Below are 27,964 nucleotides of genomic sequence, written 5' to 3'. Positions count from 1 at the left end.
ACATATTGCACTCCATTTTGTATATAGAACTTAATTAGAAATAATTTGCTTCTTTGCTCCCCCTTTAAAAATTTGGTCACTCAACTTTTCTCATCTGGTAATTCCTCTTCACTTCTCTCCTGAAGGCACTAACTCCTTGCAAGGGGACAGTTTCACACAAGTATTCTACTGCGAGGGTCATCATGGCTCCGCCATTCCCCATCCACACGTAAATTTCTAGCAGTGCTCACTGGATTGTGATCAGAATATTTCCTGATCCAGAGGTTCTGACTAAGGACTGCACACGGGACCTTCCTGATCTATGCCTGCAGAAGCTTTACTTTGCAGCTGTCCCAGGCTATACCTGAAATGCAAATGCCCCCGATATCAGTACTGGGTGCAAAATATGTTATTTCATTTCAATGATATGTCATTTTTAAGAACACAAAAATGCATTCAGCAGAAATGTTTAGATAAAAAATTAAATCTAATTGTGCAATTAGCGAAAAGTTAATTTAGTTTTATCTGATTTACATTTAGTATAAAAATTAAGGCATTAAGCTAGCATCTTACTTAGCACTTTTATGATTTTCTATTAACTAACATTTTTCTAGTTGTGAACCCAGATCCCAAGGTGACAGGGTAGTGCACTAATCTACTGCATCACATATCCCCCCTCATTTTTATTTCACTTTTCTCAGTCGCATTAGTATTTTGCATCAAACATTCTCCATAACAGTCAGAATCAACATTCAATCATGTCTTAAAAGATACCCAGGAAATCAGACAAGTATCAAGATGGTTTAAAAAAAAGTTACCTCGAGACTGAAGCTCTCTTCCAGTTATTAAAATACCATGGACATCAAGTTATCTCTTTATTGTAAATGCAATAGCCAGGTTCAAGTATTTGTTAAAGAAAATAACCCAATGTACACAATGAAATGAAATGTTTTATGTCAACTTATTGATAATTATACTTCAATGTTTCATTTCACCAACGAGTACAAATTCAACAGTATGCAAATCAGCCCTTTGAGTCTTGAATCTTAAACAATTCCATTTAAGGCACTTTAGTCAACAGAGATTGCATACTTTTTTTGAAAACTGCAGATCAATTTTTATTTTCTATTTTGCCCCAGGAAACCTTGAAATCTTTTCATAAGGAAATGGTTTAATTTTTAAAATATTTTTGTTGCCCGACAGTAAACTTAAAAATCTACTAAGGCACTGTAGGCTCTCTTTGGTTCAAGTCATCCTCGGAGAGACCTCGATTGGAATTACATTGGGAGGCAGTCTGGAACACAACTAAACTCTCCTTAACTTCATGTATATTTTCAACTTCTCAAGCCATGGTGCTGTGCTTCCAGCTTCTGCCTGCGTCTCTAGGATTAACTTATAAGAAAGCTAAAAAGGCAAAAAGGATAAAAATGGACTCAGTCAGCGAATAACATTCTGGAAAGTAGCTAACTTAGTAGCACATTTTAATAAGTTTAAAACAAGCAAAATATATTAATATGCCATCTTATAAGCTATGCTGCAATTGGAAAAGTGGAAGGAAATATTTGGGGAGTACTTTTTTTTGCTCAAAGTTTTCCTCCAATTTGCACGTGTTAGACTCGGGAGAATTTTATGGACTTCCCAACCGGCAATGTGGTTTCCTGGAATGCCACAGTTCCAGTCTTGCGTCACAGCCCCTGCCATTTCCTATGGCACTATCAGACTGGCCCAGTAGCAAGGAAGCCCCAACCCGAGAGTTTCCAAGTTGATAAGAAATTGATGTTTTTTAAAGAACTAATCAAAATTCTGCGAAGAAAAAGTATTTTCTGAAATAAATTGAAGGAACACTTCAAACAAAAAATATCTTCCCATGCCTTTTAAAAGAAGTGAGCTCCTAGATATGAATCAGTTTTTTCCACCAACTAAATAATATTTGCAGAGCTCCTCCACAGAACTGTCTACAATTTTTTGGTGAGGTGTGGAAACCATGTTTAAAAGTCTCCACGTAGGTAGAGGCTGTGTTTGACTGGTAGAGTGTAAAATCTCTAAGGAACACCTCCTCTAATCCAAAAACAAAGTTTACGTCCAGGTTGGCAAAAGTCCTCAAGTAGGTAGAGAAGTGCAGCTGGTGTTTAACCGCTAAAACTGTACAGCCTACTCGCATAGAGCAGTGGTAAGCTTCCTACTTCTTGTCCAGAAAGGACCACCCTTCACTCCAGGGCATTGCTTTTCAGTGCTATATAGAACGGAATGGTAAGAATTCCCATTTTCAAATGACTGACCAGTCCTCCAAATCATGTTGATGAACCAAACTGGCTGCCCAATTAGCAACAATGCCATGGAGCACTGCCCAGCTCAGGTATTAGATTAAAATGAGACAGTAAAGAGGATTGATTGACTTGATTCCAATCTTGCAACACTAGGAATGACATCAAGATACCTCAATTCCAAAGATATCAGGTACATGATGGAGGTGACAAGTTGAGATGATGTACATCAAAGGATTCTAATTTTTATTATTGCAGTCAGTGACCCGTTTGTAAATAGACTGATTGGGGAGGAGGGGGGAGGGAGTGCTGGAGAGCAGAAGGGGCAAGGAGAAAATATGTGTGTCTTTCTTACACTCTGTTGAATCTTGATAGCAAATTAGCAAAAAAACTTGGAACTAAATGGTGGACGGAGAGAAAGGAGGAACAAAACTACTTGCGCTTGATTGGTCTTAAAAGAAACCAGTCAAACAGATCCCCCAATGTGTGAATATACACAAATGGAATAGCCCCATTGCTAAACCACATCTGTACATCAATTGCACTGATAAACTGTTGAAATAGATAAAACAGAGGCTTCACAGAGGAACCCTGCCAACGGAAACACGAGAGTGTGAATTGCCTTTTGAAATGGAAATGACACACTATGTATACATGTCTAACAAATGCAGATTTTAATTTTGTTAAAGTATTCAGTTACTGTAAAACAACTATATATGCGATCCACATACATCAAAACTCACCTGTATGGATATCCATGATATTTAGCTCTGAAAATGGACAACATCAGGCTAAAGAAAAACACAACCAGTCCTAGTCCTGCCACACACAAAACTGCAGGGTAAAGAGTAAAAACAAAGGTGGATCATTAAACCACTACAGCCTCACATGGTCAGTACAGTGTATTCCAATCACATGCATGTTTGCTTGTAAATCACACTTTAAAAGGCCAAAATTTTACTTCCTTTCTACAAAAACTGTCATTTTAACATTAATTCCTCTTAATGTCAGGTTGCGTATTTGTTCCTAGTCAGTTCCTTTTATAGGACCACTAATTTAAGGTGCATCAACAGAAATATTTATCTTTTTAAAAAAAAATTACTGATGTACACACACGCACACTGGTTTGGAACGAGCAGGACAAGATGAAATCATAAAGTTGATACCAAAAATAACATTTATACAAGATTGATTGCTGCACTATGAATGCTGGCAGCTTATAAGGGGAACTGACAACGAAGAATGACTAAAGCAGACAGTAAAAGGGAGCTGAACTATCAGTACAGATGGTTAATAATCTAGGACGTCAGTGATCAGATAACTTTAACTGTATAACTCCTCCAAGCTAGCAATCCATGAAGCAATCAACTTAAATAAAAAGGAAAAAGAAAAGTCATTGGTCCATATCGGTATCAAAGACATGGATAGAAAGAGAGATGAGGTCCTGCAGAGAGATTTTAGGGAGCTAGAAAAGAGATCAAAGGTAGTAATCTCCGGATTACTCCCGGTGCCACGAGAGAGTATAGAAATAGGAGGATAGAGGAGATGCATGCGTGGCTGGAGAAATGGTGCAGAAGGAAGGGCTTTAGATTCTTGGGACATTGGGATTGGTTGTGGGGGAAGGAGAGACCTGTACAGGCCGGACAGGTTGCACAGACAGAGCCGGAACCAATGTCCTCGCTGGGGGAGCTGGGGGTGCCAGTGCTGTTGGGGGGGGGGGGGTTTAAAACTAACTTGGCAGGGGGGTGGGCACCAGGATGTAGCATTAGAAAGGAGAAACAAGGTGCACAAATAATTGGGAGAGACAGATAGCACTAGAGTAAGAATTAGTACAGTATTAGGTGGGGTCAGACTAAGAGAATACAAGATCTAAGATAGGTTTACAGTGTATGTGCATGAATGCACGGTGTGGTAAATAAGGTTGGTGGAGCTGCAGGCATAGGAATATGATGTCGTGGAGATAACAGACCTGGCTCAAAAAAGGGCAGGATTGGGTATTAAATATGCCTGGAAATAAGGTGTTCAGGAAAGATAGGAAAGGAAAGAATGGAGGTGGGTGGCAGTATTAATTAAGGAGAATATTATAGTGCTGGAGAGAGAGGATGTCCTAGAGGGGTCAAGGACAGAATCTATTTGGTTAGAGTTGAGAAACAATCGAGATGCCATTATACTACTCCTAGCTGTATTCTATAGGCCACCAACTAGTGGGAAGGATATAGAGTAGCAAATTTGCAGGGAAATTACAGAGAGGTGCAAGAACTATAGAGTAGTGATAACAGGGGACTTCAACTAGCCTAATATAGCCTAGGACAGTAAGAGTGTAAAGAGCAGAGAGGGGGAAGAATTTCTGAAGTGTTCAAGAGAACTTTCTTGATCAGTACATTTCCGGCCGAACAAGGAAGAAGACATTGCTGGATCTGGGGAATGAGGTGGATCAAGTAGAGCAAGTGTCATTAGGGGAACATTTCAGGAATAGTGATCATAGTATCATAAGGTTTAGACGAGCTATGGTAAAAGGGAGCAATCTAGAATAAAAATACTAAATTGAAGGACGGCCAATTTCAGTGGGTTGAAAATGGATCTAGCCTGGGTAAATTTGAATCAAGGATTGACAGGCAAAACTGTAATCAATGGGCTGCCTTTAAAGAGAAAATGGTTCGTGTACAGTTGAGGTACATTCCCACGAGGGGGAAAGGTCGGATAACCAAAGCCAGGGCTTGACAAATCTTCTGGAATTTTTTGAGAATGTTTCCAGTAGAGTGGACAAGGGAGAACCAGTTGATGTGGTATATTTAGACTTTCAGAAGGCTTTCGACAAGGTCCCACACAAGAGATTAATGTGCAAAGTTAAAGCACATGGGATTGGGGGTAGTGTGCTGACATGGATTGACAACTGGTTGTCAGACAGGAAGCAAAGAGTACGAGTAAATGGGGACTTTTCAGAATGGCAGGCAATGACTAGTGGGGTACCGCAAGGTTCTGTGCTGGGGCCCCAGCTGTTTACATTGTACATTAATGATTTAGATGAGGGGATTAAATGTAGTATCTCCAAATTTGCGGATGACACTAAGTTGGGTGGCAGTGTGAGCTGCGAGGAGGATGCTGAGGCTGCAGAGCGACTTGGATAGGTTAGGTGAGTGGGCAAATGCATGGCAGATGAAGTATAATGTGGATAAATGTGAGGTTATCCACTTTGGTGGTAAAAACAGAGAGACAGACGATTATCTGAATGGTAACAGATTAGGCAAAGAGACCTGGGTGTCATGGTACAACAGTCATTGAAGGTTGGCATGCAGGTACAGCAGGCGGTTAAGAAAGCAAATGGCATGTTGGCCTTCATAGTGAGGGGATTTGAGTACAGGGGCAGGGAGGTGTTGCTTCAGTTGTACACGGCCTTGGTGAGGCTATACCTGGAGTATTGTGTACAGTTTTGGTCTCCTAACTTGAGGAAGGACATTCTTGCTATTGAGGGAGTGCAGCAAAGGTTCACCAGACTGATTCCCGGGATGGCGGGACTGACCTATCAAGAAAGACTGGATCAACTGGGCTTGTATTCACTGGAGTTCAGAAGAATGAGAGGGGACCTCATAGAAACGTTTAAAATTCTGACCGGGTTAGACAGGTTAGATGCAGGAAGAATGTTCCCAATGTTGGGGAAGTCCAGAACCAGGGGACACAGTCTAAGGATAAGGGGTAAGCCATTTAGGACCGAGATGAGGAGGAACTTCTTCACCCAGAGAGTGGTGAACCTGTGGAATTCTCTACCACCGAAAGTTGTTGAGACCAATTCACTAAATATATTCAAAAAGGAGTTAGATGAAGTCCTTACTACTAGGGGGATCAAGGGGTATGGCAAGAAAGCAGGAATGGGGTACTGAAGTTGCATGTTCAGCCATGAACTCATTGAATGGCGGTGCAGGCTAGAAGGGCCGAATGGCCTACTCCTGAACCTATTTTCTATGTTTCTATGTTTCCTGGAAAACAAAAGAGAGAGAGTAAGATGAAGCAGAAAAAGGGGGCTTATGTCAGATTGAGAATACACGTGAGAACCAGGCTGAATTTAAAAAGTTCAGAGGGGAAGTGAAAAAGGAAATAAGAGGGGCAAAGAGTACGAGAATAGATTGGCAGCTAACATAAAAGAGAATCCAAAAGTCTTCTATAGGCATATAAATAATAAACAGGTAGTAAAAGGAAGGGCAGAGCCGATTAGGGACCAAAATAGAGACCTACACATGGAGGCAGAGGGTATGGCTGAGGTACTAAATGAGTACTTTGCATCTGTCTTTACCAAGGAAGATGATGCTACCAAAGTCATAATGAAAAAGGAGGTAGTTAAGTTACTGGATGGGATAAAAATTTATAAGGAGGAGGTACTAGAAAGGCTGGCTGTACTTAAAGTAAATAAAGTCACCAGGACCGAATGGGATGCATCTAGGACGCTGAGGGAAGTGAAGATGGAAATTGGGGAGGTACTGGCCATAATCTTCCAATCCTCCTTGGATACTGGGCGGATGCCAGAGGACTGGAGAAATGTAAATGTTACACCCTTATTCAAAAAAGGGTGCAAGGATAAACCCAGCAACTACAGGCCAGTCAGTTTAACTTCAGTAGTGGGGAAGCTTTTAGAAACGATAATCCGGGACAAAATTAACAGTCACTTGGTTGTTAAAGGCAAATCGCGTTTTACTAATTTGATTGAGTTTTTTGATGAGATAACAGAGAGGGTTGATGAGGGCAATGGAGTTGATGTGGTGTACATGGACTTCTAAAAGTTATTTGATAAAAGTGCCACATAATATGTCAGCAAAGTGGAAGCCCATGAAATAAAAGGGACAGTGGCAGCATGGATACAAAATTGGCTAAGTGACAGGAAACAGAGTATTGGTGAATGGTTGTTTTTCAGACTGGAGGAAGATATACAGTGGTGTTCCCCAGGGGTCTGTACTAGGACCACTGCTTTTATTAATGACTTAAACTTGTCCCACCCGTGACAGGGATTGTGGCTCTCGTATTGGACTATTCAGCCACCCAAGGACTCATTTTAAGAGTGGAAGCGAGTCTTCCTTGATTCCGAGGGTCTGCCTATGACGATGAGACTTGGGTGTAATTTCAAAATTTGCAGATGACACAAAACTTGGAAGTATAGTGAAGAGTGAGGAGGATAGTGATGGACTTCAAGAAGATAGAGACAGGCTGGTGGAATGGGTGGATACGTGGCAGATGAAATTTAACGCAAAAAAGTGCGAAGTGATACATTTTGGGAGGAAGAACGAGAAGAGGCAATATAAACTAAAGGGTACAATTCTAAAGGGGGTACAGGAACAGAGAGACCTGGGGGTATATGTGTACAAATCGTTGAAGGTGGCAGGGCAGGTTGGGAAAGCAGTTAAAAAAGGCATACGGGATCCTGGGCTTCATAAATAGAGGCTGAGAGTACAAAAGCAAGGAAGTTTGATGAATCTTTATAAAACTGGTTCGGCCTCAACTGGAGTATTGTGTCCAATTCTAGGCACTGCACTTTAGGAAGGCCCTAGAGAGGGTGCAGAAAAGATTTATAAGAACATAAGAAATAGGAGCAGGAACCTACTCCACCATTCAATAAGATCATGGCTGATCTGATCATGGACTCAGCTCCATTTCCCTGCCCGCTCCCCATAACCCTTTACTCCCTTATCGCTCAAAATCTGTATCTCCGCCTTAAATACATTCAATGACCCAGCCTCCACAGTTCTCTGGGTCAGAGAATTCCATAGATTTACAACCCTCAGAGAAGAAATTCCTCCTCATCTCAGTTTTAAATGGGCGACCCCTTATTCTGAGACTATGTCCCCTCGTTTTAGTTTCCCCGATGAGTGCAAATATCCTCTCTGCACTTACAAGATTGATTCCAGGGATGAGGGATTTCAGTTATGTGGATAGACTGGAGAAGCTAGGGTTGTTCTCCTTCGAGCAGAGAAGGTTGAGTGGAGGTTTGATAGAGGTGTACAAAATCATGAGGGGTCTAGACAGAGAGAAATCGTTCCCATTCGCAGAAGCGTCAAGAACCAGAGGACACAGATTTCAGGTGATTGGCAGAAGAACCAAATGTGACATGCGGAAAACATTTTTTTTTTTTTACACAGAGAGTGGTTAGGATCTAAAATTCGCCACCTGAAAGGTGGAGGCAGATTCAATTATGGCTTTTAAAAGGGAATTGGATAAGTACCAGAAGGAAAATGTTTTACAGGGTTATGGGGAAAGGGCAGGGGAGTGGGACTTGCTATAAAGTGCTCTTGCAGAGTGCCGGCATGGGCTCGACGGGCCGAATGGCCTCCTTCTGTGCTGTAACCATTCTATGATTCAATAAAATCAAAAAGGGATACTGTAGTTAATTCATTATAATGGACTGAACTTTAAAATGGGAAATGGTGTTGATACCTACTCCTTAACCATAAAGCATATTAATGTGCTACTACACTACATTTGACTAGGCCTGTATTCACTAGAGTTTAGAAGAATGAGAGGGCTTCTCATTGAAACGTATAAAATCCTGACGGGGTTGGACAGACTGGATGCGGGGAGGATGTTTCCCCTGGCTGGGAAGTCTAGAACAAGGGGTCACAGTCTCAGGATAATGGGTAGGAAATTTAAGACCGAGATGAGGAGAATTTTTTTCACTCAGAGGGTGGTGAACCTGTGGAATTCTCTGGCAGAGAAAGCTGTGGAGGCCAAGTCACTGAATATATTTAAGAAGGGGATAGATAGATTTCTAGACACAAAAGGCATCAAGGGGTATGGGGAGAAAGCAGGAATATGGCATTGAGATAGAGGATCAGCCATGATCATACGGAATGGTGGTGCAGGCTCGAAGGACCGAATGGCCTACTACTGCTCCTAGTTTCTATCACAATATTATAAACCTGTTGCAATAAACTTATTGCCATCACTACAAATTCAAAATAACATTTGTCTTTCTCACAATTATCTGTGAATGAAAGACTAATTTTGGGGAAATGCTCCTGCTCTGAACAATGGTATGTAAATATGAGTTTACCAAGTTCTTGTTCGTTTGCTAAGTTTCTTGTATTTTGTTGTTATGGATTTATTGACAAGATATGGGATGACAGTTTGATTAATGCAAAAAAAATAATTTAGGTCTGCAAAATTGTCATTAAAAAACTGCAGAATTTACCATAATTCTGTGCAGATTCACACTAACTCTACTGTGCATGCATATTCATTAGGCTGAGAAATGGAGCAGTGTTGCAATAAAAATGAGAAATTGTTACAATGAGGATCAATGATTTAATTAAGTGGGGTAGCAATTAAATAATTCAATTTTCCATTTGGAAAAATTACTAGCTTCACTCAAACCCCAGTAAAAGTCAATGCCTTCAAGAATGGAGGGGAAAATGGCTGGGACATTTGGATGGTTCCAAAATGTGTCGCGTTTGAGAAGGGACATTTTGGATGGGAGTAGATATTTCTGAAGTTACCTCAAAATCTGGCAAAAGCCTTTAAAGCATTGGCAAAATAAATGAAAGCTCATAAAAAGATGGATGAATCCTTAGAATTTCCCTCAATAAACCCATTTCTAGTAACAACTAGAAGTCAACACACTGATGCATTTAGTACTTACTTCTTCGTTTGCCTATTTCCATATCAGATGTTGCTGCTTCATGAAGGAGCACCATACCTAATGTTATAGCTGCATCTGCAATTGCTGGTTAAGATATAATAATGTGTAGCAAATTCAGATTAATTACTGTCACAGAACATATTCAAATCCCATGGTTCACATGGATGCATTTAGTGAGGAACACAAGTTCAGTGCCAGAGAAATAGATTTGTCACAAAATTTCTTCCCAAGTGCTCTAAAGTACCACCAATTATATTAAAGTCAAGGCATAATCACTCCTGACCCATTTCCATAAATAACATCTCTATCTCAACACCCTTAGTTATTAAGATGAGAAAGCCACAAGTGTGACAAATTGAAACGGATGCCTGATACCATTAATTTGGGGGGGGACAAGATGCAAGGGAATCATGTTGTCTTTAAAATGGATCTTCAAAAGTACCTTTAAAACAGTTCAAATGTCTTACAAATTTCACCACGAATACTGCTGTCTCAGATTTGTGACTGGCCAGAGAAAAATTATACATTTGCTGTATAATGGCTTCCACAATTCTGTGTTGGTGTATAAGTTTAAAAAAAATACAATCAGGGTCACTCGTCACTTAGAATGTTGCCAGATTGTTTTTTGAAACACTGTCATTCGTTATGCACATAACAGATGGCAAGATAGCAGTGCCTCTATTGTTGCAAACCATTGTCTACACTTGCATGCAATAAAAAAAGGAAAGTTGGGATGGGAATAGGGCCATTAAGGGATTGACAGGATAATACCACAGGTAACAATAGAGGGATGGCAGAAATATTAAATTATTTTGCTTCAATATTTACCAGGGAGATAGAACAGTTGGACATAACATTGGATAATGAGATTAGTAATGAGACAAGTGCAGTTAAAATAAAAAGAGGGGTATCTAAAATAAACTCACAGGATAAAACCCCTGGCCCGGATGGATTACATCCATGCATTTTAAAAGAATCTCGGGAAGAGATAAGAGAGGCATTACTACACATATTTAATAAGTCCAAGGACTGGTGGTAGTTAACATAATACCTATATTTAAGAAGGGGGATAGAACATGTCCAGGGAATTATGGACCAGTCAGCTTAACATCGGTGGTAGGAAAAATAATGGAGCACTACTAAAAGAAAAAATAGAACATCTAGAAACCAAAAATATAATAATGAATAGTCAGCATAGATTTCAAAAAAGGAAAGTCTTGCTTGACCAACCTCACAATGTTTTGAAGAGGTAACAGAGAGAGTAGACAATGATAATGCAGTAGATGTAATCTATTTCAAAAGGCCTTTGATAAGGTACACCATAATAGAGAATGTGGAGTCAGGGGACAAGTAGCAGAATGGACAGCTAGCTGGCTTCAAGACAGAAAGCAGAGAGTAGGGGTAAAAGGTAACTATTCACAGTGGCAGAAGGTGGGTCGTGGTGTTCCACAAGGATCAGTGCTGGGACCACTGTTGTTCACAATTTATATTAACGATTTAGACTGTGGAGTCAAAAACAATTTCTAAATTTGCAGATGACACCAAATTGGGGAACAGTCAATACTGAGGAGGACTGCAACAAATTACAGGAGGACATCAATAAACTTGCAGAATGGGCATATAATTGGCAAACATAGATAAATGTGAGGTATTACATTTTGGTAGGAAGAATAGGGAGGTCACTTATTACTTGGAAAGTGTGACTCTAGATGGAGTAGAGGAACAAAGGGATCTCAGAGTACAAATACACAAATCATTAAAAAGTTGCGACACAAGTTAGCAAGGCCATAACAACGGCAAACCAAGCACTAGGGTTTATTTCTAGAGGTATAGAATTGAAAAGTAGGGCAGTTATGCTGAACTTATATCGAACCTTGGTTAGACCACATTTAAGAGTTCAGTGTACATTTCTGGTCACCATTTTATCAAAAGGATATAGAGGTACTGGAGAGGGTGCAGAGAAGATTTACAAGGATGATACCAGAAATGAGGGTATACATATCAGGAAAGAATGAACAGGCTGGGTCTCTTTTCTCTTGAAAAAAGGTGGCTGAGGGGTGACCTATTAGAGGTCTTTAAAATTATGAAAGGTTTTGATAGATAGATAGATAATGTTTCCACTTGTGGGGAAGAGCATAACCAGAGGCTATCAATATAAGGTAGTAACTTAGAAATCCAATAGGGAATTCAGAAGAAACTTCTTTACCCAAATAATGGTTAGAATGTGGAACTCGTTAGCACAGAGAGTGGTTGAAGTGAATAGTATAGATGCATTTAAGGGGCGGCTAGACAAGCATATGATTTAATGGGAAAGCATTTGGGGAACAGCGATCATTATCATTAGGGATGGGCAATAAATGCTGGGCTTGCCAGCAAAGTTCACACCCCAGGAACAAATAAATAAAAGATATAGAATACTTAAGGAAAAGGACAAGGAACAATCAAGCAAAAAATACTTAACTCAAGCAGGGCTAACTTCAGTGAGTTGAAAAGCGATTTAGCCCAGGTAGATTGGAATCAAAAATAGGTAAGCAAAACAGTAATTGAACAATGGGAGGCCTTCAAAGAGGAGATGGTTCGGGCACAGAGTAGACACATTCCCACGAGGCCATCCAAAGCTAGAGCTCCCTGGACGACAAAGGTATAGAGATTAAAATGAGGCAGAAAAAGACTTATGACAAATGTAAGGTTCACAATACAGCTGAACATAGAAAGTATAGAGAACTAAAAGTGATCAAGAGGGGCTAAGAGAATGTACGAGAATAGATTAGTAGCTAACATAAACGGGAACCCAAGTCTTTTATGACCATACAAATAGTAAAAGGGTAATCAAAGAAATGGCAGGGCCAATTAGGGACCAAAAAGGAAATATTCTTGTGGAGATAAGACGGCATGGCTGGGGTACTAAATATGCGCTTTGCATCTGCCTTCACTAGAGAAGAGGATGCTGCCAATGTAGCAGTTAAAGAGGAAGCAGTAGTGATATTGGATAGGATAAAAATAGATAAAGAGGTACTTAAAAGGTTGGCAGTCCTCAAAGTAGAGAAGGCACCTGGTCCAAATAGGTTAGTTAGGGGTGAAATTGCACAAGTTACACCGACCGCGAGAGAGCGGAGAGATACACCGGCCGACAGAGAGGGAGAGCGAGCGAGCGAGCTACACCAACCAACCAAACGAGAGAGCGCTATACCGACCGACCGAGAGAAGAGAGGGAGCTACACACCGAGGTGCCCTGATCCTGTAAACTTTCTGGGAGGCTATGCTCACTGAACCTGTATAGGGACTTATGGTCCTTGTTTCGAGGTGGCCAGGTTGTTGTTCCAATTAAGTCTGCACCTGTGGGCTGACAGTTAGCAAATTATATATTGTACCATTTTATTGCAACATTCAGGGTTACTGGGCGCAGCAATTTTTTTTGATCCATTGAAAACATGTGTTTTCTCTTCGGTTTTGCGCCTTTCCCAGGTGATTACATGGCTGTGAGTGGGGCAGGGGTTATGTAGGCAGTGTCTAGTTGAAATGCTCCACCCAGCTTGAAGTGTAGAGTGGGCTTGATGGACAAGCTGATCTTTTCCTATCCATCAATATTGTAAATTCTACATTTAAACAGGCCGATGTAACCTGGGCTTTTCCCCTGTCCATTTGCGTGCACACTTTGACTGCCGCTCCGGAACCGAGCCAGTCAATACTTTTCTCTTCTTTCCTTTTCTCTCTATCCCTCCCTGACCGTTCTCTCCTGTCGTCATGTCTCCTTTCATCTCCCCTCTCTCAGATACTCTGCCCTCCTAAATCCCTACCCCAATCCTTCAGTACTCATCGACATTCCTTCTGCTGCCGTCATCCCAGGCTCGATTTCTGCTCGATAAGCTTACATCTTCGCATCCTACGAAGGGCCCATCGAGGCACTCACCGCTGCCTCCTTATGAGCAGAAAGCCCAACTGTCCCCTCCTACTCTCTCACCGACCTTCCCGCCCAGCGCGCCCACTGGGGGCTAATCTTGCTATCTTCTCCTCGTCCAACTCACCCTCCCCCAGCGCTGACCCTGTGGACGCAGGCAGTGGGGCAGTCATCACCGACCCTCTCCGCATCTCCCTCCAGAACATCCGTTCGCTTGCGAACAAGGCCCTTCCCATCCATGAGCTTACCGTAGACGATGGCATAGACATCATGGCCTGGACGGAAACCTGGTTGAGAGGTGATGACATCTTACCTTTAAATAGAGCCTCCCTGCCCGGCTATACCTTCCACCACTTGCCCCACTCAGACCGCCGTGGTGGCAGTGTGGCTCTCAGCAAATCACACTTGATCTGTCCCCCGACTCCTACGGCACTTTCTCCTCCTTCGAGCATCTCGCCCCTCTCACCTCTCATTTAAAATTCTCATTCTCTACCGATATTTCTTCACTACTTTCCTCCCTCTACCTCTGCACAGAATGACTTCTCATCCTCAGTGATTTCAACCTCCGTCTCAATTCACCATGTTCTCTCTCCTCAGAGTTCACTAGCCTCCTATCCTCCCTTAATCTCTCCCTCCATGTAATCTCCCCAAACCATATTCATGGCCAGCCCCGCAACCTTGCCATCTCTTGTGGCCTCACCACTCCCATCGTGTCAATCACAGATAAGGCCATCTCTGATCATTTCCTTGTATCACGAGAACATAAGAACTAGGAGCAGAATTATGCCATCTGGCCCCCTGAGCCTGCTCCACCATTCAAGAGCATGGCTGATCTGATCTTTGCCTCAACTCTACTTCCCTGCCCGCTCCCAATAACCCTTGACTCCCTTATCTCTTAAAAATCCATCTACCTTCACCTTAAATATATTCAATGACCCAGCCTCCACAGCACTCTGGGGTAGCGAATTCCAAAGACTCACAACCCTCAGAAGAAATTCCTCCTCATTTCTCTTTTAAATGGGTAACCCCTTATTCTGAGACTATGCCCCTAGTTCTAGTTTCCCCCACGAGAAGAAACATCCTCTTTGCATCTACCCTGTCAAGCCCTCTCAGAATCTTATACGCTTCAATAAGATCACACCTCAAGTCTTCTAAACTCTAATGAGTATAGGCCCAACCTGCTCAACCTTTCTTCATATGACAACCCCTTCATCTCAAGAATCATCCTAGTGAACCTCCAATGCAAGTACATTATTCCGTAAATAAGCAGACCAATACTGTACGCAGTATTCCAGGTGTGGTCTCACCAACGCCATGTACAGTTGTAGCAGGACTTCCTTACTTTTATACCCCATCCCCTTTGCAATAAAGGACAACATTCCATTTGCTTTCTTAATTACCTACTGTACCTGCATGCTAACATTGAGTTTCATGTCGCTCTCCACCCACATCCCCCTTCCACTGCGCGCCCCCAACCTTACCTCCTTCTGTGTCTTCCAACTCTCTTACAACTGCATTTATGAACTCCCAACATCCAGCCTTTGGCCCTCCATTCTCCATGACATTTCTGCTCAATCACACCCTCACCACCACCTTTGATGCCCTAGTTAAACAATTACTCTCTCTCACTCTGGTCATTTCCCTGGTATAGCCCTGATCGTCGCTCCCTTAAGCCCAAGAGATGCAGCTTTGAACAGATATGGCGGACAACTGGTTTAGCCATTCACCACCAGATTTGGCTGGACCACATAAAGCACTATTGGGTCCTGCCAAAACCGCTCACTATTCCAAAATCATTCTGGAATGTAACGATAAACCCCGGCTTCTATTCTCCACCGTTAGCTGTCTCTTTAAACCCCTCTCCCCAGTCTCCACCCTTACCTTTGACAATAAGTGTGAGGAGCTCATGGACTTTTGTCTCCAAGATTGATACCAAATATTTGGCTGCCTCTGCCTCTTCCATTCCTTCCTCGAGCCTTCCGGGCCAGACATCCTTTAACGATCTCCCCTGCATCTCACATCTTTCTCCAATTTCTCTCCGATCTCCTCTCATGATCTTTGAGCTCATCCTGTCCATAAGGCACACTCTTCCTGCTTCCTTGACCCTATTTCCACCAAACTTCCTTTTCTGGCTCCCATGTTAGCTGACATTGTTAACAGTTCTCTCTCCTCGAGTACTGTCCCCTTCGCCCTCAAATCTGCTGTCAACACCCTGCTCCTCAAAACACCAAAATTCGTCCCTTCCATCCTTGCAAACCATCGCCCCATCTCCAACCTCCCTTTCCTCTCCAAAGTCCTTGAATGTGTTGTCGCCTCCCAAATCCGTGCCCATCTTTCCTGCAATTCCATGTTTGAATCCTTCCAATATGAATTCCATGCCTGCTACAGTACTGAAATGGCTATGACATCCTTTGTGACTGTGACAAAGGCAAACTATCCCTCCTCGTCCTTGCCTGCAGCCTTTGACACGGTTGACCACTCTATCCTTCTCCAATGCCTCTCCACCGTCGCTGGGTGGGACTGCACTTGCCTGGATACATTTTTATCTATCGAATCACAGCCAGCGAATCACCTGCAACAGCTTCTCTTCCCGCCCGGCATCGTTACCTCTGGTGTCCCCCAAGGATCTATCCTTGGCGCCCTGCTATTTCTCATCTATATGTTGCCCCTTGGCGACATTATCTGAAAACACAGCGTCAGTACGCTGATGACATCTAGCTCTCTCTCACTACCATTTCTCTCGATCCCTCCACGGTCTTTAAATTGTCAGACTGCTTGTCTGACATCCAATGAATAGCGTGAAGACCAAAGCCATTTTCAGTCCCCGTGACAATCTACGTTCCCTAGCCACTGACTCCATCCCTCTCCCCAACTTCTGTCTGAGGCTAAACCAGACTGTTCGCAACATTGGGTGTCATATTTGACCCCCAAATGAGCTTTCGGTCACGTATCCGCAGCATAACTAAGACCGCCTATTCCCACTTCTGTAACATTGCCCGTCTCTACACTTGCCTCAGCTCATCTGCTGCTGAAGCCCTCATTCATGCCTTTGTTACCTCTAGACTTGACTACTCCAGAGCACTCCTGGCTGGCCTCCCACACTCTACCCTACGTAGATGGTCCAAAACTTGGCTGCCCATGTCCTAACTCGCACCAAGTTCTGTTCAGCCACCACCCCTGTGCTCACTGGCTTCCGGATAAACAACACCTTAATTTTAAAATTCTCATCTTTATTTTCAAATCCCACCATCGCCTCCCCCACCCACAAGATGTCTGCGCTCCTCTAATTCTGCCCTCTTGAGCATCCCTGATTATAATCGCTCAACCACTGGCGGCTGTGCCTTCTGTTGCCTAGGCCCGAAGCTTTGGAATAACCTACTTAAATCTCTCTGTCTCTCTTTCTTCCTTCAAGACGCTCCTTAAAACCTACCTCTTTGATCAAGCTTTTGGTCACCTGCGCTAATTTCTATTTATGCGACTCGGTGTCAATTTTTTTCAAAACTCATAATACTCCTGTGAAGCTTCACTACGTTAAAGGTGCTATATAAATACAAGTTGTTGTTGTACTACAAAAGTGGAAAATAATTTAAATTGAACTTTAAATGATAAATGGTTAATACATTAATGATCATTTCTATTCCCAGAAGCAGAACGTTGGCAATTCTTCAATATTTAAAACACTATTCGTCAAGGCCAAAGGATACTCAGCAAAATAACAATGTGTGTTTCAGCTACAAACTGTGCTTGACTGCTTCCATGAATGTAACTCTAAAAAAAGGAAAAAGCAACAAGGGTTAAAGGCTCATTCATTTAAAATTTCAATTTTATTATCTGCAGCTTTAGTGGTTTATAAAATGCTCATTCTAAACTGTGGAATGCATTTAGCCCTCAATCTTGGAACAGCTCACATCCATACCTACGATCATCGTTCTGGGGGCCTGGTTAACACATCAACATTTGCTGACAATCAGAACAAACTGAGTTGTCGCCCCTCACTACTGATGCTTTTTCTACTCTCTTATCCAGGTCCCCACTTCTCTCAGAGTCCAGCTGCAATGGCCTGGACTGAGGTCTCTCTCTCTCTCTCTCTCTCTCTCTCTTCAGTGTCACTAATAGGAGTTATTCTGACTACTATATAACATGGGTGGGAAATCTCGAGTTCCAACTAGAGAAGACAGCGGCCAGAATCTGTGCCATTGGTGGCACTGAAGAATGAGGTGCTTGGTTCCAGTCCATTTTCAGCTGGATGTGATGGGGGAAATAGATGGCAACAAGAGAGTGGCAATGGATGGAAGGGGTAAAAACTAAGAAGTATCTACTTGAATAGTGCTGTGAAAGACAATTACCAGCTTGAACTTAATTGGCGTGGTGATGTTTGTGGGGGGGGGGGGAGGGCGGAGGGTGGAGCGGAGGGTGGAGGGGAGAGTGCGCCAGATTGAATTCTGGATTGAGGAGGGCAAAGGAGAGAATACAATCATGAACTGGGTGAGTTGGAGGAAAGTGTCTTGGTGAAAGGGTGTACTGTTGGTAGCAAACCAATGTCTCTGAACTGGAGCAGAGAGGTTGGATAAAGCTCGAGGTAGTTTTTGGGGAACTGTTGGTCTGGTTAATCTCATGAAAATCCTAAATGTTATTTGTTTTTCTAAAAAGATTGTTAATTCTGAAATACAAGAACACTTAGCATTAACTATAATGCTTCATGTAAAATTTTAAATTTTCCAGTGGGGTTGCCCCTTAGAAATGCACCACCGATTTTGTGCCTTCAACGTTGTTGGATTTCCCCTTCAAACTTTCTTGTAGATATGTTTTTTTTTACTGCAAGTGAACATATGTTGTATAGATCTAGAGATTAAGTTATAAAGCCTTGCTTTCACATACAATAGATTTGTCACATAACATAGGAATTAAGTACCTCGAGCCTCTTCCGCCATTCAATTAGATCATAGGTGATCTGTATCTTAACTCCATCTACCCACGTTGGTTCCGTAACCCTTCATATCCTTGCCTAACAGAAATCTATCAATTTCAGTTTTTAAATGTTCAATGGACCCGGCCTCAACAGTTTTGGGGAGAGAGTTCTAGATTTCTACTAGTCAGTGAAGAAGTGCTTCCTGAAAGGGAGGTGGGGGGGGGGGCGGAGATTCTTGCCGAGGAGGTTGTTCGGGCCGTCCGGGCCCCATCGAGGAAGGCGTTTGGACGGGCTGGCGAAGAAGCCCTGAGAATAAGGGCAATGGTGGTCGAGCGAGCGGCGGCGAGGCCCGAGGATGGTAGGGTCGTTGGGTCCCGATTCCGGAACTCCGGATTCTCGACACTGCACCTGTACAGGTAGAGCGTCCGAAATCCGGAAACCTCTGGACTGAGGCCATTCCGGATTTCAGGTATTTCCGGATTTCGGAACATCCTAAATTTCGGAACTCCGGACGCTCTACCTGTACATCTTTGAAAACAATTCATGACATTTTCTTTTAACTTAGTGGCTAAAGTGATTGGAAAATATGACATAATTATGACTAGTTTAAATGCACTCAACCCTATCTAAACCTCTGAAGGATTGAGCAAAATAGCTCCAGAAGTCTTAATTTTGACCACGGTATGCTATGTATCTCTTCTGGCCCGGTGAATACTATTCCAGAGGGGACACTATGGCCGCCTTTTAAGAACAGCATCTGGGCAGCAACCTTGCACTCACCTAACTTCACGGTGTAAACTATGCAGAAGTTAACAATGGCTGATCATAAAAGGAGTGGGTAGCTCTCTTCGATTCACAAAGGCCCAATCACATTTGTTACTTTGGGGAAGGAGGGGGGGGGGGGGGGGGGGGAAATGAATTAGGTGCAAATTTTGGGTGACTTTTCATTAAAGAAAAAGTGGTTCTATTCAAATGACTATAAATCTGCCTCAGTTTGACTGTCAGGCATAAAACTACTGAATTTCTGCAAAGCAGGACTCCAGGATACGATGGTGACTGGCCATTATTGGCAGACAACTATTGATAGTTACTTTTCAAAGACATTATCAAAAAGAACAGTTCCATCAAATCGCACCCCTCAACTGAAATACCGACTAAATCATACTATTTACTTTAATGGTGTTTAAATCGCTTTGAAAACAATTCTTTTTTTTCCATTCCAACTACTAAACTGGTAGAAACACAACATTCACCAGGTTTCTAAATAGCAGATTTGAAACTAAAACAAGACCAAAAGCTTCAATAGCATTTCAAGAAAAGTACATAACAAAACTGGCCATTTGGTGTCAGTGTGTTTGTATGTAGCACACAAATCACTAACTCCACACGGTCTGGTGTAAATCTAACTGCTGTGACCTTCGTCCTTTATTGTTCAGCTCCAGAGTGCCTCTCAGGTGTGGTGGTCAGCCTTTTATAGTGCCTGTTGCAGGTACTTCCAGGTTTCCCACCACAGTGCCCTCTGTGGTGTAACATTGTACTTACATTACATTTAAAGGTACCAGGACATTACACACATCAATACATAACAGTCAGTTGTTATATTAGTGCTAAATATAGCTTTCAAAATGGTTACTTTGTGAGCCTGCACATTTTCAACTCAATAAAATTCCTTCCCAAAAGTGTCTCAGTCCATTGTTTAGTCACTGCCCTCAAATCATTAGACGTGCATAGCAGGATAGGGGAAAACAGGGTTCTTCGGTTTCATTACTTCAAACTGTAGCTTTATTTTTCCCCAGCCCAATTTCACTGTTTCTACTACCTGCCGCAATAAAGCCACAGCTAGTCTGTAGAGTTCTATATTTCAAAAAAGATTGCATGTATTAAGGGATATATATATCCCTTAATATAGAACCAAAGCAGGTAGGAACACTTGCAGAATCAATATTTTGGCCCTGAAAATCTGGCCTCCCTGGGTCCGTACGGAGTGTGTACAGGCCCGGGAATGCATCGGAAAAGCCGGTTTTCGGCGCCCAAAGCGCATGCGCTGAAGACTGGCTTTTCCGATCTGTCAAGTTTCTGGCTCGACAGATCGCAGGCATCTCGGGAGCGAGGACATTCCTATGGCAGAGATTGGGCTATCTGCCCATCTCTTGCCCTGCGAATGTCCTTAAAACTCTTGCGCCTGGTAAAAGCAGGCGCACAGCCTACTTTTACCCACATAAGAGTTTAAAAACATTAAAATAAAATTTAATACATATTTGTTAAAACCACTGCCCACTCAGATAATTTTATTTTAAACCATAATTAAAACTTTTAAAAAAAATCGGTATATAGTTTTTTCAAAAACATTTCTATCAACTTTAATTTCTATAGTGTATTTATGTGAGGTGTTTTTTTAATGTTTTATGTAGTGTTTGGGTATGTTTCTGGAGGCCATGTCACTGAATATATTTAAGAGGGAGATAGATAGTTTTCTAGAAATAAAAGGCATTAAGGGGCATGGGGGAAAAGCGGGAATATGGTGTGAGATAGAGGATCAGCCATAATCATATTGAATGGCGGTGCAGACTCGAAGGGCCGAATGGCCTACTACTGCTCCTATTTTCTGTGTTTCTATGTTTCTCATTCATATTAATAGGAGTTTTGGACTTATAAGACTCCTATTACAAAGGATGAGAAAATACTTTACCGTTATTGAGTGTCCAGATCCATGTGACTCCTACGGACATCCCAAAGTGAACATGCTCCGTTGCGCAAGAAGAGGAGGCCTCAAGTCTTGGATCTCTGGCGAGCATTCGACCAAAAGGTAAGTGCACATCTTTTGTCCTATTTTTAGTTGAATGCCCGCGGGAAGAAGAAACCGGGATTTCAGGGCCATAATCTTAATAATTCGATTCAAATCCCATGAGGACTCCAGATGCTTCTACAAAATTCCACTGGACAGCTTTACTTCTAATGTTTGCTGTTAAACTTCTGGGGGCTGAAATTGGTCGATAAATGAGGTCCGCCCATTTCTCGGCGATATGCCGGCGGTGCATCATTTCACACCGCTGGCATACTGCCGAGACCGAAGAGAACAAAAGAAAAGGAAAGGAAAGATAGATTACGAAAGTAAACTTGCGCAAAACATAAAAACAGATAGTAAAAGCTTTTACCGATATATAAAACGGAAAAGAGTGACTAAAGTAAATGTTGGTCTCTTAGAAGATGAGAAGGGAGATTTAATAATGGGAAATGTGGAAATGGCTGAGACCTTAAACAATTATTTTGCTTCGGTCTTCACAGTGGAAGACACAAAAACCATGCCAAAAATTACTGGTCATGGGAATGTAGGAAGGGAGGACCTTGAGATAATCACTATCACTAGGGGGGTAGTGCTGGATAGGCTAATGGGACTCAAGGTAGACAAGTCCCCTGGTCCTGATTAAATTCAGCCTAGGGAATTAAAAGAGATGGTGCAAGTTATAGCAGATGCATTCGTTATAATCTACCAAAATTCTCTGGACTCTGGGGAGGTACCAGCGGATTGGAAAGCCTCTGTTTAAAAAAGGGGGCAGACAAAAGGCAGGTAACAATAGGCCGGTTAGTTTAACATCTGTAGTGGAGAAAATGCTTGAAGCTATCATTAAGGAAGAAATAGCGGGACATCTAGATAGGAATAGTGCAAGCAAGCAGACGCAACATGGATTCATGAAGGGGAAATCATGTTTAACTAATTTATTGGAATTCTTTGAGGATATAATGAGCATGGTGGATAGAGGTGTACCGATGGATGTGGTGTATTTAGATTTCCAAAAGGCATTCGATAAGGTGCCACACAAAAGGTTACTGCAGAAGATAAAGCTACGCGGAGTCAGAGGAAATGTATTAGCATGGATAAAGAATTGGCTAGCTAACAGAAAGCACAGAGTCGGGATAAATGGGTCCTTTTCGGGTTGGAAATCGGTGGTTAGTGGTGTGCCACAGGGATCGGTGCTGGGACCACAATTGTTTACAATATACATAGATGACCTGGAAGAGGGGACAGAGTGTAGTGTAACAAAATTTGCAGATGACACAAAGATTAGTGGGAAAGCAGGTTGTGTAGAGGACACAGAGAGGCTGCAAAGAGATTTAGATAGGTTAAGCGAATGGGCTAAGGTTTGGCAGATGGAATACAATGTTGGAAAATGTGAGGTCATCCACCTTGGGAAAAAAAAACAGTAAAAGGGAATATTATTTGAATGGGGAGAAATTACAACATGCTGCGGTGCAGAGGGACCTGGGTGTCCTTGTGCATGAATCCCAAAAGGTTAGTTTGCAGGAGCAACAGGTAATCAGGAAGGCGAATGGAATGTTGGCCTTCATTGCGAGAGGGATGGAGTACAAAAGCAGGGAGGTCCTGCTGCAACTGCATAGGGTATTGGTGAGGCCGCACCTAGAGTACTGCGTGCAGTTTTGGTCACCTTTCTTAAGGAAGGATATACTAGCTTTGGAGGCGGTACAGAGACGATTCAGTAGGCTGATTCCGGAGATGAGGGGGTTACCTTATGATAGATTGAGTAGACTGGGACTTTACTCCTTGGAGTTCAGAAGGATGAGGGGTGATCTTATAGAAACATTTAAAATAATGAAAGAGATAGACGAGAGAGAGGCAGAGAGGTTGTTTCCTCTGGTCGGGGAGACTAGAACTAGGGGGCACAGCCTCAAAGTACGGGGGAGCCAATTTAAAACCGAGTTGAGAAGGAATTTCTTCTCCCAGAGGGTTGTGAATCTGTGGAATTCTCTGCCCAAGGAGGCAGTTGAGGCTAGCTCATTGAATGTATTCAAATCACAGATAGATAGGTTTTTAACCAATAAGGGAATTAAAGGTTATGGGGAGCGGGCGGGTAAGTGGACTGAGTCCACGGCCAGATCAGCCATGTTCTTGTTGAATGGCGGAGCAGGCTCAAGGGGCTAGATGGTCTACTCCTGTTCCTAATTCTTATGTTCTTGTGTTCTTAAATTGGTTAAAATGTTTGCTGGTATGTCATCGGGTGGCATGTATCCTAGTAATCGAATCAGAATGACTTTGTTCAATGGGCTGTGTGGCACTGAAATTTTTTCTCCCTCATTTTTTTTTTTACAGAAGCGTTTTACCCGCGATTTCGGGGGCCAGGGGCCACCCGCGCATGCGCAGTGAGTTGAAGAGGAGGGAGAGAGAGAAGGAGTAACAAGCCAGTTGATGGCCAGTTACTTGAAAAATACATAGCACCGTGCAAATATATTCCTAACAACCCATAATTCTTCAGTTTGAAGACTAACTAGAGGTGTTTAACAAAGCATAAATCATACAAATAGAAAGATTATGGCAATGTTAAAAAAGAAATCGAAGTGCAGGAACATCGAGAAGGAGGGGAGGTTGAGGGCGCCTGCTTTCGATGAGACGGAGTTACTTGCCTTTCTGGAGCATATAACAGAGTGGTACTCCGAGCTAACGAAGGGTGGTCATGGAAAGCCCCCTCTAAAGGAGTAGAACCGAATATGGGACGAGATCGGAGAGGTTGTGTCCTCTAAAAGTACCATGGTTCGCACCGGGGAAAGGTACCATAAGAGGTGGAACCGACCTGGTGAGTGTAGCAAGTGTAAGTAATGATTTTATTTACACTCACCAGGTCAGTTGAATAAAATGCAGTCTGTGTTGCGGTCTTCTCATGTCATGTAATGTTACTGTAACTGTAATGTTGGCCTGATGTAATGTAATGCAAGTTTATTGCACTGTAATGTTGGCCTCATATGATGTACTGCAATGTTGGGGGCATGTAACACAATGCATATATGTATTGTCTATCTGAGATATGTAATGCAGTACTGCAGCAGTGGTGGACATTTAGGTAAGACTGCAATAAGTCACTGTATTACGTACTCATGTAACCCTGACCCTTCCCCTGGTGACAAGCTTTTTTAAAAAAAAAAATGTTGTTTTGTACTTCCAGACTCGGATGATTCAGACCACACCGACACAGACGACAGACCCACTGCCTCCACCTCTGGCATCTCCAAGCCCTCTCCCGACTTCACCACTGGCAGAGATGAGGAAAACGAAGAGGAACAGGAAGAGGAAGAGCCGCTGATCCTGCATCCAGTGGAGGTGGGGATGGCGATGGAGGAGGATACACCAGCTCCATGTGGGACAGCTGGGATCCTCCACCACGGAGTCTGTATTCAGGGGATTCCCCCATGGCTCCTCTGATTCTGCGGACCAAGCCGTGTGCAGCAAGGCACCACCAGTGTTGCAGCGCCTGTGCCGCAACAATGGAGGTTTGTGCAGGAAAGGTCGGTTGCTGTAGGCGCGTACCAGGACATGGTACGTTTGTCACAGGCCAGCGTCAACATAGGCAAGAACTACTCAAGGCCATGACTACAATAGCCACAAACACCGCGGCTCTATCAGAGCAGCAGTCGGAGGAAAGGTTGCGTATGATCGCCGCAATGGAGCGAACTGCCGATGCCATCGAAGCCATGCGGAAATCGACAGGATCGGGACATGGCGCGGAACCCTTGTGCCATCGTAGTCAGGTCGACAGCAGCCGAGGGTGGGGAGCCGACATCATCTTCCAGCCCTGAAACCTCGCCTTCCACATCGCGAGCTTCTCCTGAGGCCCTATTTATTGCGCCTGCAATGTCTGAGCCCCAATGATAGCACCAGCACTTGGGCTATGGTGCTGTATGCTGGCTTGGTATTAACACAGGGGGGGTCCATGCCCAGGGGCACTGGGAAAGGGAAGGGCGGGAGTAAAACAGTGGGGGAAATAGTCCCATGGGTGGTGAAGCACACAGGCGTGGACGGGGCAGAGGTCGTGGCCGAGGAAAGGGTCTTTTTGTTCTAATTGAAGTTTGATTTGTAAAAGGTTATTAATGGGGTTATTAAGTTATAAGTTTTATAAAGTTTTAAAAAAGTAGTATATTTAAAATTTTTATATAAACGTTTGAATTGAATTTAAGCACTCTTGTACAGCATCAAACTTTTGGGGCAACAGTCATCAGGATCCCAAAACACAGCTCTCCGCATTCAAGTAAAGTGTTAATTTATGAGCTGCTGGCTTAACAATTTTGCAGTGGCATACTGTGCCCTCCGCTGTGGTGTTGGGGAGGTGGGGGTGTGGTGCCATGGGTTTATCTGCAAGATCCTCGTCATCCTCCTGCCCCTCACTGTCCTCTTCTTCCTCCTCCGTCTCCTGCACTCTCTCCTCAGGTGGTCCCGCAGTCCCCTGTGGCAATTGCTGTCCCCGCATGATTGCTAAATTATGCAACATGCAGCACAGCACTGTGAACTGAGCAACTTGCTCAGGGTAGTATTGCAGTCTGCCTCCCGAGTGGTCAAAGCAGCGAAAGCGCTGCTTCAGCACTCCAATTATGTTACGTGTGGCTATATGGCTCTCGGTTTCCGTCTGAGGGTTCTGCAGGGGCGTCAAGGGCCAGGTGGTGAGGCCGTACCCTTTGTCCCCCAGCATCTAGCATTTACCTTTTGGCTCAGACTTGAACTGGTCAGACACAGTGCTCTCATGCAAGGTGTGCGCATCATGGATGCTCCCTGGAAAGTTAGCATTCACTGCCATTATGCGCTGTGTATGGTCGCATACAAGCTGCACGTTGAGGGAGTGAAATCCCTTATGGTTTCGATACACCTCCGCCTCCTGTAATGGTGCTCGCAGGGCAATATGCGTTATAGTCAATGGCGCCCTGCACCTTGGGGAAGCTGACAATGCTTGCAAATCCCAAAGCCCTGTCACTCGGTGCCTCCCGGATCATTGGGAAGTTTATAAATTCCATCCGGCGTGCATACAGTGCTTCAGCTACCTGTCGAATGCACTGATGAGTAACGTACTGAGAAACAGAGCATATGTCTCCAGCTGATGTCTGAAAAGAGCCACACGCATAAAAGGAAAGTGCTGCAGTCACCTTCATTACGATAGAGAGTGCAGTAATGTTGGTGGTATTTGGCTGCAGGTCTGCCTCAATGAGCTGGCAAATCTCAGTGATGACCTCTTTTTGGAAGCACAGCCTTCGAACACAGTGTCAATCGGTCAGGTCAAAGTATGAGCACTTCTCCCTGAAAATCCTTTGCGGCCAAGGTCTCCTCCTCCTCCTCCTCCTCAGTCTGCGACCTTCTCTATTACCCTTATAACTCTGCTCAATAAACTTTCTCAGAACTTGTTCCTCCATTAGACAAGTTGTCAGCAATACAGGCTGAGATAATACAGGCCCCGTTCTTTTTAAATCTCCGCAATATTTTTCGATGAAAAAAAATATAATTAAAATGCCTTCTAGCTTAAGGTCCACAGCAACAATAAAAATACCTTTTCCAATCTAAATCCCACTGTAAAATCACTGTTCACCTCAGAAATACAGAGGTGCTGCTTTAGCTGACAGTTCCCGATTTCCAAAATGGCGGCTCCGTGCACTCCGCCCACTTTCGAAGAATGAGGGGTGATCGTATCAAAACATATAAGATATTGAGGGGGGCTCGACAAGCTGGATGCAGAGAGGATATTTCCACTCATAGGGGAAACTAAAACTAGGGGACATAGTCTCAGAATAAGGGGCCACCTATTTAAAACTGAGATGAGGAGGAATTTCTCTGAGGGTTGTAAATCTGTGGAATTCTCTGCCCCAGAGAGCTGTGGAGGCTGGGTCATTGAATATATTTAAGCTGGAGATAGACAGATTTGAGTGATAAGGGAATAAAGAAAGGATATGGGAAGCGGGCAGGGAAGTGGAGCAGAGTCCATGATCAAATCAACCATGATCTTATTAAATGGTGGAGCAGGCTTGAGGGGCCAGGTGGCCTACTCCTGCTCGTATTTCTTATGTTTTTATGATAACATCGCATAAAACCATTTTTTCCAGGACAGTATGCAGCTCTAGCGGTATGTGATGAAAATGGGACTTTTTGGGCAGTATGTGGGTGGTCCTGCACAGCGGGTGGTGTGCGTACCGCTCGGTGGTATGTCAATGATGAATATTCCGCCGAGCAGTATGTCGACCAATTTCAGACTCCTAAAAGGGGAAGGAGATGGTGGGGTGGGGGGGGGGGGGGAATTTCCAGACCACCATCTGGTGGCAAATTACATCAATGTCAAATGTTGATAACAATTAAAGATTGAAATTTTTGTTTTTAATCCCTCTGTTTTTCCAGAGAAAAAGAAAAAGAGAACATATATTCTCCCCACATTTAAATGTGCTGATGAGTGTAGGACACCAGCTCCAGTGCAGATTCTGTCACAAATTGGCACTTTCTAGAAATATGGTAGTAAAAAGGATTACATTGCTCAGTA

At 43.2% G+C, this 27,964-nt stretch overlaps 1 protein-coding gene across 1 annotated transcript in view; it reads right to left on the bottom strand.

The window, feature by feature from the left end:
- Positions 1 to 811: 811 nt before the first annotated feature.
- Positions 812 to 27,964, bottom strand: part of LOC139265117 (dolichyl-diphosphooligosaccharide--protein glycosyltransferase subunit MAGT1-like) — a 55,670-nt gene continuing 28,517 nt past the window's right edge. The window contains exons 7-10 of the mRNA XM_070882023.1: positions 17,464 to 17,527; positions 9,862 to 9,936; positions 2,987 to 3,077; positions 812 to 1,383 (exon numbers count right to left, since the gene is read on the bottom strand). Coding sequence (XP_070738124.1) covers positions 1,368 to 1,383; positions 2,987 to 3,077; positions 9,862 to 9,936; positions 17,464 to 17,527 — 246 coding nt within the window. The 3' untranslated portion in view covers positions 812 to 1,367. The remainder of the gene's footprint in view (positions 1,384 to 2,986; positions 3,078 to 9,861; positions 9,937 to 17,463; positions 17,528 to 27,964) is intronic.

Source organism: Pristiophorus japonicus, chromosome 6 (genome assembly GCF_044704955.1).
Source record: "Pristiophorus japonicus isolate sPriJap1 chromosome 6, sPriJap1.hap1, whole genome shotgun sequence".
NCBI lineage: Eukaryota > Metazoa > Chordata > Chondrichthyes > Pristiophoridae > Pristiophorus > Pristiophorus japonicus.
Note: the sequence above shows the minus strand (reverse complement) of the source record. Positions and strands in the feature narration are given on the sequence as shown.